This window comes from Magnolia sinica, chromosome 2 (genome assembly GCF_029962835.1).
Source record: "Magnolia sinica isolate HGM2019 chromosome 2, MsV1, whole genome shotgun sequence".
Classification (NCBI taxonomy): domain Eukaryota; kingdom Viridiplantae; phylum Streptophyta; class Magnoliopsida; order Magnoliales; family Magnoliaceae; genus Magnolia; species Magnolia sinica.
In genome coordinates this window covers 21,120,717-21,140,190 of record NC_080574.1, presented here as the reverse complement: position 1 = coordinate 21,140,190, position 19,474 = coordinate 21,120,717, and the positions used below count along the sequence as shown (strand labels likewise).

Below are 19,474 nucleotides of genomic sequence, written 5' to 3'. Positions count from 1 at the left end.
TAAAGTCACTAATTTGAAAATAAAAAAAAATTATAAAATGACACCCCAAATCTGTAAAATACACATTAACATGTTCTACTATGATTAACACATCACATGGCATGATTAAAATAGTAAAACAATCATTAAAAAATTATTTTTAAAATTAAAAAAAAAAGGGCCATAATTAATGCGTAAATAGAAAAAAATATTAAAAAATTATAAAATGGCACCCCAAATCTGTAAAATGCACATTAACATATTCTACTATGATTAACACATCATATAGAATGAATAAAACAGTAAAAAAACCATTAAAAATAGATATATCGAATTTTTAAAAAAGGGACAAAATTCATGCGTAAATAGAAAAAAATATTTTAAAAATATAAAATGAGACCCCAAATCTGTAAAATGCACATTAACATGTTCTACTATGATTAACACATCATATGGAGTGATTAAAACAGCAAAACAATCATTAAAAATTGATTTTTCGAATTTTAAAAAAAGGGCAAAATTCATGCGTAAATAGAAAAAATATTTAAAAAATATAAAATGGGACCCCAAATCTGTAAAATGCACATTAACATGTTCTACTATGATTAACACATCATATGGAGTGATTAAAACAGCAAAAAAATCATTAAAAATTGATTTTTTGAATTTTAAAAAAAGGGGCAAAATTCATGCGTAAATAGAAAAAAATATTTAAAAATATAAAATGGGACCCCAAATCTGTAAAATGCACATTAACATGTTCTACTATGATTAACACATCATATGGAGTGATTAAAACAGCAAAACAATCATTAAAAATTGATTTTTTGAATTTTAAAAAAAGGGGCAAATTCATGCGTAAATAGAAAAAAATATTTTAAAAATATAAAATGGGTCCCCAAATCTGTAAAATGCACATTAACATGTTCTACTATGATTAACACATCATATGGAGTGATTAAAACAGAAAAACAATCATTAAAAATTGATTTTTCGAATTTTAAAAAAAAGGGGCAAAATTCATGCGTAAATAGAAAAAATATTTAAAAATATAAAATGGGTCCCCAAATCTGTAAAATGCACATTAACATGTTCTACTATGATTAACACATCATATTGAGTTATTAAAACAGCAAAACAATCATTAAAAATTGATTTTTGAATTTTAAAAAAAAGGGGCAAAATTCATGCGTAAATAAAAAAAAATTAAAAAAATATTAAATGGCACCCCAAATCTGTAAAATGCATATTAACATGTTCTACTATGATTAACACATCATATGAGATAATTAAAACAGCAAAACATATTAAAAAAGTATAAATACCTATTTTTGACAAATTTATGAAAAATGGCCCACCAAGCTTTGATTCAACAAAATCCGCCAATATAATGTGTTTTTTCCTCAAATATTCACCCAAGGTTGGTCGAAATTAGCAGTAGAAGGAGTGAGGAGGAGTTTGGAAGCAAGAAATTTCGAAAAAACATCAAAAACGGACCTTAAAATGCAAAAAAAAATGGCCGTTTTTCGACCGTTACGGGGCTGACCGTTACGGGTGACCGTTACGCCCGTATCGGCCGTTACGCCCGTATCGGGCCCGTATCGGCCGATACGGGTACAAATAATGAGAAGCCTCAACCTAGATTTGTCTATCCTCCCAACTCCACCCCCATTCCAAGTCCAAAGGAGGCTGTCCACCGACTTCAGCATCACCCAAGACAACTGGACCGAAGAGAGGAAAAAACTCCACACCTTAGAAGTAATGGGGCAATGAATAAAGATGTGGTCTATCGTCTCCTCATTACACATGCACATGAAGCAAATGTTCGGAAGTATCATAGACCTTCTCTGTAAATTATCTAATGTGAGAATTCGCTTTTGACAAACCAACCAAACAAACACCGCCATACGCGGAGGGACCCCATAAAACCAATGATGGAACGGATGCCTAGGGATACTATGTGAAGTATCTGAAACCACACCAAAAAACGATTTAACAGAAAACTTCCTAGAAGTGCTTCTACGCCACACCAAGAAGTCCTCTTGAGGATCAAACTTCACATTCCCTAGCAGCTACTAGAGGCTAGCATATTTGTTGATCTCTGCGTCCAAGAGATCTCTATGGTAGGGCGACGTCCAAATCGTCGATTGTCCCCTAAAGGGGAGACAGTCGGCAACACAAATAAACCTGTCTGGAGCTAGATAAGCAATCCTAGTGAACAAAGCGTGGAATTGCTGATCGCCGCACCAAACATCAACCCAAAAACGAATTCGAGACCCTTTTCCCAAGGAAAAGGACGAGCTCTTGCGGATGAAATGCTCGGTAGCTGTCACCCCTTTCCAAATAGCAGAAGCCCAGTAAAGGGATGATGATTTTACGAGCCAACTGCTAACTTGCGTACCGTACTTTCTTTCCACTACCTTCTTCCATAGCTTCCCTTCCTCCACTCCAAATCTCCAAACCCATTTCTCCAACAGAGCGGTGTTCATATCCCCCAAAGACTTAATACCAACCCCCCCTTCATTTATCAGCTTGCACAGCTCGCCCCACTTGAGGTGGAATTTCTTCCCCTCACTGGTGCCATTCTACAAATATTGTCCCCTCAACTTATCAAGTCTAGAGCAACAAGCAAGCTTCCTCTCAATTCTCTCTATCACTTTGTCCCAAAAATGGATAGGAGGCTCACCCACACAAAGGGGCAATCCAAGATAGGTGGAAGGGAAGGAATCAACTTTACACCCAAAAAATTCAGCCATAGACGGCAAGTCTCCCTCATCGACGTGAATGCCCAGAAGCTTCGATTTTGCTACATTAACCTTCAAACTCGAGACATCATCAAAACAGACGGTCAACTTCCAAATATTGTCCACTGCGCTTGTCTCTGCCTCATAGAAGAGGAGTGTATCATCTGCATATTGAAGGTGAGAAATCTAAGGCCCATTGTTGGTCACCTTGAACCCCTAGAATAGCCCAAACTCCTCTCCTCTTCGTAACACGGCACTAAATGCTTCCCCAACTACTACAAATAAATAGGGGGTAAAGGGTCACCCTGCCTCAATCCTCTTGAGGCTCGAAAAAACCTTTAGGCGACCCATTCACCAAAACCGAGGACAGGGATTGGACACATGACCTAATCCAACGCCTCCAGTTCTAGTTGCAACCCAACCTCAAGAGCATGTAGTCTAGGAATTCCCAATCCACGTGATCGTAGGCCTTCTCGATGTCAAGCTTACAAACAAGGCCGCTTTTCTTCTCTTTAAATCTTGAATATATGCATTCATGAGCTATCAACACGCTATCTAGAATCTGTTTGGCAGCAATAAAAGCTCCTTGATTGTTAGAGATCACATTGGATAGCATTTCCTTGAATCTAGCCACCAGGATCTTAACTAGAATCTTGTAAGGCGCTTCAATGAGACTAATCAGCCTATAATCTTTCAACTGCTCGACTCCTTTGACCTTAGGAATCAAAGGCAATGAACATGACCCCCATTTCGATAGATAAGCAACCCCGGTCAAAGAATTCCGATAAAATATCGATCACGTCTTTCCTAATGACATGCCAGGATTTCTAAAAAAACAAATTGGGGGAAGCCATCAGGGCCGGGGGCTTTATCCCCACACATCGATCACAAGACTACTTGAACCTCGTCTTCAAGAATGGGCTTTTCAAGGGACCTAGCTGCTTCTTCGGATATCTGCATAAATTGAACGTTATCTAGAGTCGGTCTCCCCCAAATTTCAATGGAAAGAAGATTACTAAAATGGGAAGTAATAGATTTAGAAATTTTATTTTGATCAGAAGTAGGGGTACCATCAATATTTAAAGACACGATCCTATTTCCTCTTGCCTAGGCACTACTGAATGAGTGGTAGAAACTAGTGTTCTTGTCACCCGCTTTGAGCCAAATCACCCTTGATCTTTGACACCATTTGATCTTCTATTCTTTTGCTTTTTTCTTGTAAGCAGCTGACAACTCCACTCTCCTCTCGCTATCAGCTTCCAACAAAGTGCCGTTTTCCTTTGCTTAATCTAGCTCATGTATCAGATTAGCCAACTTATCCAATTCAACCTCCCTAACTCCCAACGCTTCTCCATAATTTGATCTTTTCTTTCGAAAGCTTGAGCTTCCTTCATAATTTGAACCCTGCATAACCTTCCACTACGAAGGATCCCCACCAATCTGCCACCAATTTCTTGAATTCGTCAATCTCTAGCTAGGCCTCTTCGAACTTGAAAGCCTTGGGGTTCCAATTGACATCCGCAACTTGGAGAACGATCGAATGATTAGAAATCACTCTTGGAAGCCCACGCTGAACAATCGAAGGAAATTTCCCGATCTAACTAGCGGAGACCAAAAATCTGTCGAGGCGCAGTGCAATCCCGACCATTTGTCCACGTGAATCTAGCCCCCCTCACTAGCAAATCTACATTCTGATGATGATTCACCCAATCTAAGAAAGCGGCCATTCTGCTAGTGATCCTGTCCCCTTTCGACTTCTCGTAGGAGAACCGAACGATGTTGAAATCGCCTCCAACACACAACAAGTATCCCCATTTATACCTGACAGATTCTAATTCCTTCCAAAACTAACTGCGAAGATTTTTCTCACAGGGACCACAGACCGAGGACATAACCCATTAGAATCTCGAGGAAATGTCGCACAACAAAACTGAAACAGAAAAACAGTCAGTGAAGGACTCCAACTTCCTCCATTTGTTAGAAGTCCATGCAAGTATGATCCCTCCCCCAGCGCCCTCAACATCAACAAAAACCTAATTGAAATGCTTGACATTCCAATAGGAATCGACTGAAGCTTAGATTCTTCAATCACCACGATTTCTGCCTTCGACCTCTTGCACACCTTCTTGACCCGAGTTCTTTTGACTTCGCACCCCAGGCCCCTCACGTTCCAGGACAGAATGATCATTGGTCACCAAACTTGTCTTGCACTCTAGCCGCCACTGATCTTGGTTGCAACGTTGTAATTAATGGAACATTCCAAGCTCAGAAGTTCCCTCATGCCTTTAGGTGATCTCTTTGACCTCACAAGTTGTTGTTCTTTCTGTTGTTGCTCCGCCCTGCCCTGTACAAAGTGGAAGAACTCGTGAACGTCTTCGTCTTTGGCACTAAATGGTAATCCTGCCTACACTCCCACTCTTTCCAACACATCCTTGGCCTAAAAAAAGTGCTTGTCTGGGATCGACTTCGACCTGAGCTCGGCTTGATTCGGATCTGCAATCTCTGGAAGAGTCAGAGTGCCACTGCCTACTGGATCCCAGACTTTCTCCGTGTAGATGGGGGTGACAATCAAAGGTGCTTCCAACAGATGTCTACAACAGAACAACCGTGGACTCAATTCCACTCTCCTTCCCCTCGGAAAAAAAGGCTCTTCGACCACCACTAAAGCTCTGTCTTCCCTCAACCCATAGCTACTAACATGGGTATTGCTGTTTAGATCTGCAGAAAATTGTGAACATACTGGTGTCGCACTGAAGAGAGCCCCGTCATCCTCCTCTTGGGAATCGTAATCAAAATCCCCCAACGATTCAAAAATGGAATCCCCCAAATCTTTGAGCCAGTCCCCAAAGCCCTATTTGAATGAGTGAGGCATTAGAATAAACCTTTAAAAATTTGCCCAAATCATCACACGTGGTCTTGAAGCTAACACGATTTGGGTCGACACGTGTCTTACCTAACCCAATTGCTCGAGCCGAGGAGAAGTCTTCCACTCGTGTCGTGGGTAAGTTTTCCAACATGGTCAAAATGACACTTGCCATGGTCCCAAAACTGACTCCTCTTCTAGACACGTGACACCCCCAACGCCCTTCCCCCAATTGAACGGAGGGACGGGTGCCAACGGGGGAGAAAACTCATGCCTCACGCTACATGTATTTTGAGCCTCCGCTGCAACCTCCTTCCGAGGCAACAACTCAACCAGCTGTGGAGGGTATGAACTAGGCTCGAATTCCGAACTGACCATTGAAGGGAGGTTCGAGTTGGGATGACGATTGCTCTGGAACACCTGCAGAGTGTGGGTTGCCTCGTGTCACCTCTGGACTGTTTCCCTGGACAGTTAGCAACTCGTGCCAAATGAGAACCCCACACGTGTACTCCTTTTGTTCTACAACTCCGCCTGAGCAATCAACCCGTGCTCCAGCAACACCCTTCGATGGTGGGACCAACTTTGGATCAAGCTCATGGGGTCTCGCTACAACCCCTTCCATCTTGATGAAAAGGCATCCTTAGATTCTTGTTGGACCCACATTGAAATTTTTCTTTCCCCAACCATAATCGACAGCATCGTCGGGATTACCGATCCTTTCTTGTGCCTGACTCTCGCCCTAAAGACCCCAAGTTCCTTCCCATCTCTTGTCGAAGCGTTGATCTCTACGACCTCTCCAAGATAGGATGCGATAGCTGGGAAGAAGTCCGTGAACCAAAATTCTAGCAGAACTAATGTGGACATCAGGCCATTCAAAGTATATCAACGTAGGAGGCGAGCGTTACCCGTGTCAATGTGGTTAAATGACGGATACGGATCGGGTCTTTAGAGGTTGAAGACCTTACACATTTGTTCGTAACATGTGTAAGTTGCTTAGAGGAGACATTTGGACCGTTAGATCGTGTGGATGGTGTGATCGGGCCGTTGGATCGTCACGACCCACCTTCATTACGCCACCTTTACGACTTTATCATATGATTTATTTAAGTTTTGAGACAATTCGCGCACAATTTTGTGCGATTTTTTTTTGAAACTTTTTTTTTAGTAGGGATATTTTGGTAATTTTATGTAATTACGAATTTATAAGGGTTGCCCTAAACCAATAGCATGTTATGTTATGTTTATGAAAGAAAAAGAGAGCTTTTTGCTTCTGACAATTTCATCTTCGACTTCCAGTGATTGGAAAAGGGCGAGAGGCCCAGGTAAACGATTTCTCATCCTCTACTTCTTTCTCCTTATATCTTTTCTCAAGGTACTCTTTTCTTTAATCCCATTCTCTTCATTTTCTCCTAGAATCTTTAGATTTAGAATCCAAATCTTGTTTCTTTTTATCTAAATCATTAGATCTCAAAAGATTTTCATCCCCACATAAAACCCATCACCCAAATATAAATTTAAAGAACCACCAATTCTTTTATGAATTTTTCAGATTTCCTAATCCAGGAAATTTCTATTTTTCTGGATTAGAAAATCCACTTGGATCGTTAGACGGACCTATTGCAAGACGAAAGTTCTATCTTTCGCCGGATCCAACTAAATTCAGATTTTAAGATTCAATATTTCGTGTTTGCGATGGATGACCATAATCAATACTATATTAACTTTATTTCTTTCTTGGGTTTATGATGTATAAGGCAGGTTGATATTTTTATTATTATTAAAGATTGCATGAATCTGCCCCTTTCAAATATCATACTCATTTAAGGTTGGATTTGGCTGTCCTACATCAATTTTTGGTATCAAAGCTAGGTTCTTGCATTAGCTCGTCTTAGATCGAGTTATCAAGAGTCTAGATTTTTATTTTTATTTATTATTTTTTTTTCTAGGGTTTCATGCATAGCATATAGAGTTTAGATCTGAAATTTTCAGATTTGCATTTTTTTTTTAAAAAAAAAGTAGAAGTCTAGATCTGAATTTTTCCACATTTGAATCATTCTGAAGGTTAGGATCATCGTTGTCCATAGTCTTGTGTCAAAACAATCTCTTAGAGTCGTGTTTTAGGAAACCTAAGTTGAGTCTTATTGTGTATGCCCACTCGGACTGGTAGAGGATTTGGTTTACACCTGATTTTCAATATGGAACAGTTGACTGAGATGACGAACACGATTAACCAACGTTTGGCCGCCATTGAGGCGCAATCTAGGAACATGAATACCCGTATGGATCAGATAGAAGCATCCCTAAGAGAAATCTCCGACATTAGAGGGATGAACAGTCTCACGTAGGGGGAGTAGTTGAGGAACGGGTAGGAAATCGTGGTAGAGGTCGTGGAACACGTGGCCGAGGGGTAGGACGTGGAGGGGCGCGATATCCGCAGCCCGCTGTTGAGTATCAAGACCGTTATGATATCGATGAGAGGGTCTTAAAGAATGTTAAAGTAGATGCTCGTAGTTTTGATGAGCATCTTGACTCAAAAGCATTCCTTGATTGGTTAGTGGACATGGACCATTATTTTGAATGGTATGAGATGTCTGAGAACCGACAAGTGCGGTTTGCAAAGATGAAACTTGTGAGTCAAGCTAAATTATTTTGGACAAATACGGAGCGTAGGATTGAGAGATCAGGAGGTGTCCCAGTCGTGCATTGGGTAAAGATGGAGTTATTAAAGGAAAAATATCTCCTCTCTCTTACTGTTAAAAGCTCCTAGATCAATGGCAAGCATTACGCCAAGGATCTATGTCGGTTGCAGATTACATCACAAAATTTGAGGAGTATATGATGCGGTGTGATATTCAGGAGGATCCCTTAGTGACGTTGGTGCATTTCAAAGTAGGTCTTCGCATGGATCTGCAGCGTGAGCTTATGACCCATGCAGTGGGTGACTTGGATCAAGCTTACTAAGTTGTACAGGAGTTAGAGCCTTACCTAAAGTATCCTGTCACGAGGCGCTTTGAGTCCCAAGATTCTATTGTTAGATCTAGTTTTCAAGGAACCAAACCTAACATTGGAAGTCAGCCTAGGGCGCAGGCTAGTGCACTGCCTAAGCCTAAGGATGATAAGGGCAAAGGTGTCCTTGGTGCCAATCCTGGTAGTGGTAGTCACTTGAGATGTTATGAGTGCAGAGGTATAGGTCATTTTGCATACCAGTGCACGACAAAGACTCGCGGGCCTTAGTCATAGACGAGTCAAATGAAAATGCGGATGGCATGGGTAATTATGAAGTTGAGGAATATCACCCAGAGATAGGTGCTAGTGATTATGAAGAAGAGGAACTAGAGACTGCACCACTAGCTGTAGTTAGATGTGCTTTAACGCAAGCCAAAGAGAGTGATGATTGACGTAGAAGCACAATTTTCTACACGTTTATCAAGAGCGGTGACAAAAATTGCAAAGTCATCGTGGATGGTGGCAGTTGCACCAATGTAGTCTCAGCTAGCACAATCACTTGTTTGGTTTTGAAGCCCATCCCTCACCCTCAACCCTACAAGGTTTCTTGGATTGACACGTCTTCTATGCCTGTGTCCCAGCAGTGTTTAGTCTCCATCCAAATCGGTTCATATAAAGAGATGTTGTGGTGTGATGTTTTACCTACGGATGTAGGTCACATCATTCTAGGGAGGCCGTGGTTATATGATAGAGATGTCATGATTTTTGGTCGCTCGAACGTGTGTACATTCATGCATAAGGGCAAGAGAATCAAGATTAATCCGTTGCCACCCAAGAGCCACATGGACAAGGCTAGGGATGTGAAAACGAGTGAATCAAGGAAGGATGTGAGGAAATCTATTCCGAAGTCTCTACATATCATAAATGCAAAAGAGTTTGAGAAAGAGATAAAGGATGATTCGACGGTGTACGCCCTAATGGCTAGGGAAGTTACACCCGAGGTTCATGTAAAGTTACCCCCTGAGGTGACTTCGGTTCTTGAGGAGTACAATGATGCATTCCCTGAGGATTTACCAGATGAGATTCCACCTATGCGGGACATCCAGCATGCCATTGATTTCGTCCCGGGGTCTACTTTACCGAACCTTCCTCATTACAGGATGAATCCTGCAGAGCATGCAGAGTTGCATAAACAGGTAAATGAGCTCCTGCAAAAAGGTTTCATCCGTGAGAGCATGAGTCTGTGTGCCGTACCAGCGCTATTAACGCCTAAGAAAGATGGTACGTGGCGGATGTGTGTGGATAGTAGGGCCATTAATAAGATCACGATCAAGTATCGGTTTCTGATACCGAGGCTTGATGATATGTTAGACATGATGGCCAGATCCACCATTTTTTTCAAAGATAGACCTCAAGAGCGGGTATCACCAGATACGCATACGCCCTGGATATGAGTGGAAGACAGCCTTCAAGATGAAGGATGGGTCGTACAAGGGGTTGGTCATGCCCTTTGGCTTAACTAATGCACCTAGTACTTTTATGTGTATGATGACCCAGTTTTTGAGACCCTTTATGGGGAAGTTCTTAGTGATTTATTTTGATGACATACTCATATATAGTACCACTAAAGAGCTGCATCTCGACCACTTGAGGCAGATTTGTAGTGTCCTGAGGGCGGAGAGGTTATGTGCAAACCTTAATAAATGTTCGTTCCTGTTTGATAGGGTTGTCTTCTTAGGGTTCATAGTGTCGTCTGTAGGGATGTGAGCAGATCCAGAAAAAGTCAAGGCCATAGTTGACAGGCCTGAACTGCGGAACATACATGAAGTGAGAAGCTTTCATGGCTTAGCCACATTTTATCATCGGTTCATTCGAGGGTTTAGTACTATTATGGCTCCCATTACTGATTGCATTAAAAACGGAAAGTTCATATGGTCTCAGGCCGCAGCTAAGGCATTCAAAGAATTGAGGGCAAGATGATAGAGGCTCCCGTCATGCATCTTCCAGATTTTTCTAAAGTCTTTGAAGTAGCGTGTGATGCTTCACGCGTAGGTATATGAGGAGTACTAAGCCAAGAGGGTCATCTAGTTGCTTATTTCAGTGAGAAACTGAATGAGACAAAACAAAAGTATTCCACCTATGACAAAGAATTTTATGCAGTAGTGCAATTGGTACGTCATTGGCGTCATTATTTTCTACCCCAAGAATTTGTCTTGTTTTCTGATCACGAGGCTTTGAGGTATTTGAATTCCCAAAAGAAGCTTAACCCCGAGGCATGCCAAGTGGGCAGGTTTTTTCAGGAATATTCATTTGTCCTAAAACATAAAGTCGGGATCAAGAACAAACCAGCCGATGCCCTTAGTAGGAGAGTGACATTGCTCAACTCCTTGAGTGTAGAAGTTGTCGGGATTGAGCAATTAAAAGACGAGTATCCCATGTGTCTAGATTTTGGGGGAACATACGTGTCACGCTTAGGTGCCCAACGTAGTTCGGGTGAGTTCGTGTTGAAAGATGGTTTTCCGACTTTGTATTCCTCGTACTTCTCTCCAGGATTTCCTTATTTGGGAGCTTCATGTTGGAGGTATTGCTGGCCATTTTGGTCGAGATAAGACCATCGCCCTAGTGGAGGATCGATTTTATTGGCCAAGTCTCAAGTGAGACAGCCAAAATTTTAGGGCAATGTAGAACATGTCAACTGGCAAAACAGAAGAAGCAGAATACTAGATTGTACACGCCATTGCCAGTGCCACACGCACCGTGGCAAGACATCAGTATGGATTTCGTGCTTGGACTTCCCAAGACAATTAAAAAGCATGATTTCATTTTTGTGGTCGTGGACTGTTTCTCAAAAAATGGCTCACTTTCTCCCTTGTTCTAAAACATCAGATGCGTCCAACATAGCCAAGATTTGTTTTGAGGGGGTAGTTCGATTACATGGTTTGCCTAAGACCATAGTGTCTGATAGGGATGCCTGGTTTACTAGTTATTTTTGGAAGACATTATGGCATATGATGGGTACGAGACTCCAGTTCTCGTCTGCCTACCATCCTCAAACTGATGGCCAAACTGAGGTTGTGAATCGAAGTCTCGGAAGTCTACTACGATGTTTGGTGGGTGAATACATTAAAACATGGGACTTAGTTCTGCCAGTCGCCGAGTTTGCATGTAACAGTTCAATTAATAGGTCTACGGATATGAGTCCATTCGAGATTGTTAGTGGTTACAAACCTAGACTACCCATAGATTTGTTACCTATGTCAGTCACCCAGAGGACCTCAGAGTCAGCCGATGCATTTTCCCATCACATTCATGAGGCGGATAAATGCTAGTAATGAACAATACAAAATTTCAGCTGACTTACATCGTAGATTTCAAGAATTTAATGAGGGTGATTATGTAATGTTTAGGATGAGGTCAAAACAATTCCCACAAAGTACCATTAAGAAGTTACATGCACGCAGTGCTGGACCATTTAAGATTCTGAAAAAGATTGGGTCCAATGCGTATGTGATAGATCTTCCACCTCGCATGGGGATTAGTTCAGCATTCAATGTGGAGGATCTAATGCCTTGTTCAAGCCATTCCATAGACCCTAATTTTGTTCCCAACCATTGGCCAATTTTTGAATTTTCTTCCCAACCCACACCACCCATGCCTACTATACCTGAGAAAAGAGAAGAAGTTGAGGGAATTGTAGATGAGCAAATTGTTTCCACTCGAGACGGTGGATTTTAGAGGTACTTGGTAAAGTGGAAGAACAGACCATCATCCGACTGTACATGGTTAACGGCAGTATAGTTGCAGAGACTAGATCCAGATTTGTTAGAATAGCACCAGAGTTTTATCTCACCGGAGTTGAGATCTCTCGGCCGAGGGGAGTTGATGCGGACATTAGGCCATTTAAAGTATATCAACGTAGGAGGCGTGCGTTACCTGTGTCAATGTGATTAGATGACGGATACGGATCGGGTCTCTAGAGGTTGAAGACCGTATACATTTGTTCGTGACATATGTAAGTTGCTTAGAGGAGACATTTGGACCATTGGATCGCGAGGATGGTATGATCGGACCGTTGGATCGTCACGGCCCACCTTCATTACGCCACCTTCACGGCGCTATCATTGGGGCCCATCGGGCATTTTAAATTTGCATCTAGTCTATGAACATTTGATTTATTTAAGTTTTGAGACAGTTTGCGCACAGTTTTGTGCGAATTTCTTTTTTTAAAAAAACTTTTTTTAGTAGGGGTATTTTGGTAATTTCATGTAATTACGAATTTATAAGGATTGCCCTAAACTTATAGCATGTTATGTTATGTTTATGAAAGAAAAAGAAAGCTTTTTGCTTCTAATGATTTTGTCTTCGACTTCCAGTGATTGGAAGAGGGCGTGAGGCCCAGGTAAACAATTTCTCATCCCCTACTTTTTTCTCCTTCTCTCTTTTCTTTAACCCCATTCTCTTCCTTTTCTTCTAGAATCGTTAGTTCTAGAATCCAAATCTTGTTTCTTTTTATCTAAATCATTAGATCTCAAAAGATTTTCATCCCCACATAAAACCCATCACCCAAATCTAATTTTGAAGAACCACCAATTCTTTTATGAATTTTCCAGATTTCCCAATCCAGGAAATTCCTATTTTTCTGGATTAGAAAATCCACTTGGATCGTTAGACGAACCTATTGCAAGACGAAAGTTCTATCTTTCGCCGGATCCAACTAAATTCAGATTTTAAGATTCAATATTTCGTGTTTGTGATGGATGGCCATAATCAATACTGTATTAACCTTATTTCTTTCTTGTGTTTATGATGTATAAGGCAGGCTGATATTTTTTTTGTTTTTTTAAAGATTGCATGAATCTGCCCCTTTCAAATATCATACTCATTTAAGGTTGGATTAGGCCGTCCTACATCAGAAACACTCTAAATCAAAAGCTAGGACTCCACCCCGAAAATTGAAAATTCATTCCACCGCCATGCACGAACTACTAGACCATCCTTGTGGATAGCTTCCGCCATGAATATAATGTTGACTTCCACCTCCGGGATTGGGCAGATCTAGACTCTGTTCGGACCTATGGGCTTAATCGAGTACTGGTTTGGGGCGAGTCTGCAACATTCGTCCAGCGACCTCTCCAGTTGAGGAATGGTGGCCCCAAATCTTGTGTCAACCATTACGGAACCCAAAAGCCATTCCCATGACTTGTTGGCTTCCACACTCACACTCACTCTCATGATCTTTTCTTCTCCATATACTACAGTAAAAACTAGGCTCTCTGTAGTCACCCCACCCAAAGAGTCTTGAGCTTTGATCCCCTCCAAAGTAGCGTCCTACTTCTCACACCTTGAGTTCCGTTCTCCCACTACGGCCTCTCGATACGAAGAATGCTTCTTCGTCTGGGATTTAGCCCTGGTACTAGGAACCTAACCCCCTCCCACATCTCCTATCTTCTCACTGCCTCCAATAGGGTTCAGGCCACAACTATTCTGCTTCTTCGGCACACCAGGATTTCCATTCATCTCAAGCCCAAACCGAGCCTGATGAACTTTCATCTTTGTTCCCCAAAGCTCTCGCCATACAACATCTTGGCAGCTCAAGCTAATTCCTCATTTGAACTCGTTATGATGAACGTGAACTCCCGAAGGGTTCTTGATTTTTCCCTAGGGATGACACCGTCCAATGCTATCACTGCCCTACCAAAAATTCGCGAGAAGTTGATAGGCAGCCACCCTTTGGGGAAACCCGACATGAACAACGTCAGGTAAGCCGCTAGATCAATCTTCTTCCTATCGCTTCTTGCAAGCGAACCCTTTCTCTTGGAGGCCACCTCCCACGGAGCTTCATCCTGGCCCTCGCGATCCAAGTTTGGAGGAGCTAGCTCCGATCCTCTGTCGATTTGCCATTTGCCCTTCTCTTTTCTCCTCTCCATTCTTCCAAGGAAAAAACCCAATAACCTGAAGCTGAACTACACTATATCCATGTTGACCAAAAATGTTTACTCGTCCCCCCCCCCCCCCCCCAAAAAAAAAAAAATGAAAATTTAGCAGGAAAATAGGAAAAATTGTAGAACACTGGAATCTATAATTTTTTTGATATTTTTGACATGTATTTAATAGTGTCTGTTGGCTTGGCCTGCTGAAAGTCGACCAAATAGGCTCTAATAGAAACAAATCAAGTGGCAATGTCCAATCTACCAACTTCATGTCGACTTTTAAGTACCTTGAGTTATTATTGGATGACTTAGAGAAGATGAAGCAGGATTTCTTATGGAAAGGGGCTGAGGAAAAACATAAATTTCATCCAATGTAGTGGGAGGAAGTTTGTAATCCTATGGACGAAGGGGTGCCGGGTTAAGAAGTTTGGATCTTATGAATTCAGCACTTCTAGGAAAGTTGATTTGGAGGTTTGGAGCGGAAGAGGGGAGCCTTTGGAAAGAAGTGGTGGGTAGGAAGTATGGGGTAGAGGAGGGTTTATGGATGAAATCTTGTTGTATAAAGCGTCGTCACTTTGGAAATTGGTGCCTTCGTTGAATAATAAATTTTGGGCAGGGGTGGCTTTTCTTTGGTTTTGGGAAGGATATCAGGTTTTGGGAGGAGGATGAATGGTTGGGAAATCAAAAGTTGAGTGAAGTGTTTCCTTGTTTAGCCAGTGTTTTGGTAGATGTGAATACAAGGTGGTGCTCAGTGCTTCTCCTTTGTTGGAGAGGAAGTTATTTGGGCCCCTTTGTAGAAGAAATTCGAATGATGAAGAGGTGGAAGATTTTGGTTAAACTGCTAGAAATGTTGAGTGAGGTGCATCCCTCAAGATTAGAAAATGATTTGATGGTTCGGGTAAAACAAAAGTCAGGTAAATTTTCGGTTAAATCCTTTTTAGTTTGACAAATGGGTGTGTTTGTGGGGGTGTTTTGAGTTATATAGGTTTTGTGTGGCGATGTGGTGCTCCTCCAATCGTGGCAGCGCTAGCATTGCTAGTAGGAAGAAATAAGGTTCTCACAGTTGATCAATTACGCAAGAGGAAGATGGTTATCCCGATTTTGTGTCTCGTGTTATCAGAATGAGGAATCTGTAGATCATCTTTTTATTCATTGTGTTTTTGCCAAGTTGAGAGGGTGCTTCTTTTATCTCTTTGGAATAGCTTGGGTTTTGGTGAGATCCATTTGGGCATTTTTTTTTTTTTTTCTTAGCCTAGCAAGGTGGAGGCCATAGGAAAAATTGGAAAGAGAGTTTGGCAATTATGCTTCTTAGCTGGGATATGGGCTCTTTGGTTAGAAGGGAACAATCGCTGTTTCAGGAATATTAAGGGTTGAGAATCTGATGTCTTCAATTTGGCAAAACTGAATGTAATGGAATGGGGGCAACATCAAATTTTATAGCCACTGTCCATTTTCCCCAATAGTTGGATAGATCTGTAAATTGTGTTTTTCTTTTCTTTTCTATAATTTTTTTTTTCTTTTTTGTGTAATTCTTTAGGCTTCGGCTTCTTTTCAATAAATTTCATCATCATTCATGACAAAAAGAAAAGCAAAGAACAAATCAAGCATGATTGACTGCTTAGGACCCATTATATTGAAATACAACAAAAATATGGAAATAATAATAATAATAATTAACAAAGTGATAATTTTCCCTTTCTTCTAATTTTTGCCCAAAATGGTTCATTCTGCTACAATTCATGGGATCTTGCTAAAATTGTGTGATCCCTGAAATAGGCCCAGATCTAGTGTAGAATGAGTTTTGAAGCTTCCTCCATGGATGAAATGAAGAAACAAGTGAAAAGGCTAGGGAAAAGGTTTGAATATTTTGTTGCGATGGGGTCTTTATGGTTGTATCGGCCTATATTGGCCCCATATCTGCATCAATACAGCCTGTGTCAGCTGATGTGGGCCGGAACATCCCATTTCTTTGACGGGTCAGTGCTTCCATGTAGCGTGTAATGGGGTTGGCTGATACCCGTTACGAAATGGCAAGTGTTGTAACCGATTTTCAAAACCATGTAATGGGGAGTTTGTGATTGTTTTGAGATTCTCTTCTTCTTCTTCATCTCCTTGAAAGTCTTTTTAACCTGGGGTTATTTTCTTGTCTAGCAGCTATATATTTGTCACTTCATCTGCTTAGGTTTTTATGGTTCTTCTATGAAATGCTGTACATCAGACTATGGCTTCTCACCAATTCTTTTCTTTGGCCATTGGCCATTTATTATTTCATTGTAATCCAAGAATTGAACCATTGGCTTCATGACTCTTGTTTTCTAAAACATTTATAATGATCAGGTAAGCTCAGTTTGTCTTTTGAAACTTGTAGTAACCTAGGTATTAATTTCGTAATTGCTTCATTTCGATATTGCAATATGAACCTTTAAATCTGTTATTACATTTTTGAGATATATTTTTCAATCTCTCTAACGTGCCTACAGGTCCAAGAAATAGCAAAAAAGTTCCGAGAGAAATGGATTTTCGAACCCATTAAACAATTCTACTCAGACAGGGATAACTGCAGGATGGACTTGCAAGGTGGCTACTGCAATCGATTTTCAGTATCCCATAAGCATTGGCACGATCGGGGTTGGCATGATCGGGGCTCAAGGCACACGGATGCAATTCACTGTGTGCCAATCCCACTTGATGCCAATAGCACTGGGGCGATGTGTTCACTCCCAATGCAACTGAGCAGTGCTGCACCCTCTACCGACAACATGTTGATGGATGGGGCGAAGAAGACGCGCAAACGTAAAAGCCGGTGGGATCAGCCGGCGGAGACTAAATCAGAACCTCGACCTCCACAACATGTCGAGGACCAAACAGCAGGAACGGATTCAAATTTGAAAATGCAAGCTAGCCCAACACAACAAGAAATCCATGTTGAAATGTTGAATCAAATTAGTGAATGCCAGAGAGAAGATGGGGCTACAAGGCAGGGCATCAACGATGATGCGCCCCCGGGATTTCCATCTCCTTATAACAACCCTCAGGTGCCCACCAATGCTTCCTCAGCCGGAGTTTGTTGTCTTTGTCCATCGCACGTTCCACAATCAAGCAGTTCGTGTGAAGCGGTTGTGGCGCATCCTCAGGCAAGGTACCTGTCTCACTTGCCCGTGTCATATGGTATTCCGTTAGCCCTTGTGCAGCAGCTAGGGACACCCCAAGAAGCAGGAGATGGGTGGGTAATTGCACCAGGCATACCTTTCCACCCTTTTCCACCGCTGCCGCCGTATCCCCGCGGGCAAACCAATCTGTCATCTGCACCATCATCTGCTGCTAATCGTAATAGACTGGCAAATGGGGCCAGAGAAGAATCACAACAGGCTGGTGGCGACCATGCAGACGCTGTCCATTCATGTGTTGCATCGGATGGGAGTCTGCCAGAGGTTGCAGTGAATGGGGCCAATGATGCACATACCCTGGGAAGGGTGAGGTGGCCATCGGACAATTTGGGAAGGAGGTTCTTCAGGCAGCAGAAGTGGAATAATAACCGGGAGCCCCGAAAATGGCCCCCCTGGATGCGGCCGAGGAATGGTTGGGGATTCAAAGGCAACAACCATGTCAGAAATGTATCCAGTGTAGTATGTGTAGGAAATGCAGCAAATGAGACTAGAGACCGCAGCAGCAGCAGCGGGTCCTAGAACACTAGCTACTTTCCATCAACAACCACAGAAGCAACAGCAATATCATCATTGATTGGAAGAAAACTAGAGCAACAGATTGTTCCCCTCTCTGTATTTTTCTCAATTCTTTTCAACAGGTTATTATGAAATGAAGTTTCCAATTCAATGCTGTGCCTTTGAAGATTTTCATATAGCACCTCAAACAGCAGAGGGTCAGAATAACATCTATCCATGCACCTCCAACAGCTGAGGGTGAGCATAACATCTATCCATCCACCTATACTCTTGAAGATTGATTTTATTAGGTGGTTCTCTCTCACTGGTGGCCTGCACACGGATGGTTGAGCTCATTCTAGGTGGTCCCCCTCTTAAGCAGTTTCACCTCCATGGATGTGGATCCACTGCCTCTGAGTTTTGTGTCTAACAATTGCATGAAGCACACTTGCACCTGTATGATGATCCAAACCAGGCATCCTGTGGGTTCTGCGATTGATCAGCCACTGACCAAAAATTGATTGATCAGGCTAATCTCAACCATCTAAATAAATGAACCTTTCCTAATGATATGGAACCGTTGCTGGTTTGTCATTTATGTTCATTTGTATGCCACCAGTCAAAGTGCTAGGATGGCTGAAACATTGTGATTTTTTAATTTTTATTTTTGTGGCTCATTCACTATTGGAGATATCAAATGAATGGTTTCAGTCTCGTCAACAGATGCCATATAATAGAAAACATTGGACAGCCAACCGAAAACTGAAGTATGATGCAATCCATTTGATAAGAGGTTTGATTTTTTGCACTAGGTGATCATCATGGTGGGGCTTACCTTTTTGAGAGGTTGGATGACTTCTACACATGACAAGTTGGCAATTATGTTCAATGTGGACTAGAACTGATGTAGGACAAAGTCAAGGAGTTCATAGATGGCTAGGATCTTAAGAAATCGGGCTAGAAAGTACTGTTGAGATGTTTAGAATGCATTATTACATTATAGTTTCTTGTAGTTATAACTTTGCGGCCTGTTGTCTATTTCGTTTGAAAGCTATTAAGAGATCTATATGCTGGCCAATAGTAAAAGCTGCTGGCCCTCTATTTCGTTTGAAAGCTATTAAGAGATCTATATATGCTGGCCAATAGTAAAAGTTGCTGGCCCTCTGACGGATTTTCAGAAATTAATTTTGAACTCTAAGTCAAATTTTACTATTTTTAGTAAATTGTTGGCATTTTATGATTTGGAGTCCTTAAATGGTTTAAAGTCTTTACTTGAGTCATGTAAGAGAGTTTGAGTTTAGTTTAGAAGTCTTTTACTATTTTTCTTAAATTTTTTGTTTAAGAAAATTT

At 41.5% G+C, this 19,474-nt stretch overlaps 1 protein-coding gene and 1 long non-coding RNA gene across 2 annotated transcripts in view; both read left to right on the top strand.

Annotated features, from left to right (window-relative positions):
- The window catches only part of LOC131236579 (uncharacterized), a 76,133-nt gene extending 57,837 nt beyond the window's left edge, over positions 1-18,296 (top strand). Inside the window, exon 18 of the mRNA XM_058233856.1 lies at positions 16,943-18,296. Coding sequence (XP_058089839.1) covers positions 16,943-18,148 — 1,206 coding nt within the window. The 3' untranslated portion in view covers positions 18,149-18,296. The remainder of the gene's footprint in view (positions 1-16,942) is intronic.
- LOC131236580 (uncharacterized) lies at positions 14,557-16,050 on the top strand. The gene is made up of 2 exons (XR_009166793.1): positions 14,557-15,376; positions 15,583-16,050. It is a non-coding gene; the product is annotated as an uncharacterized LOC131236580 (long non-coding RNA).
- Positions 18,297-19,474: the final 1,178 nt, after the last annotated feature.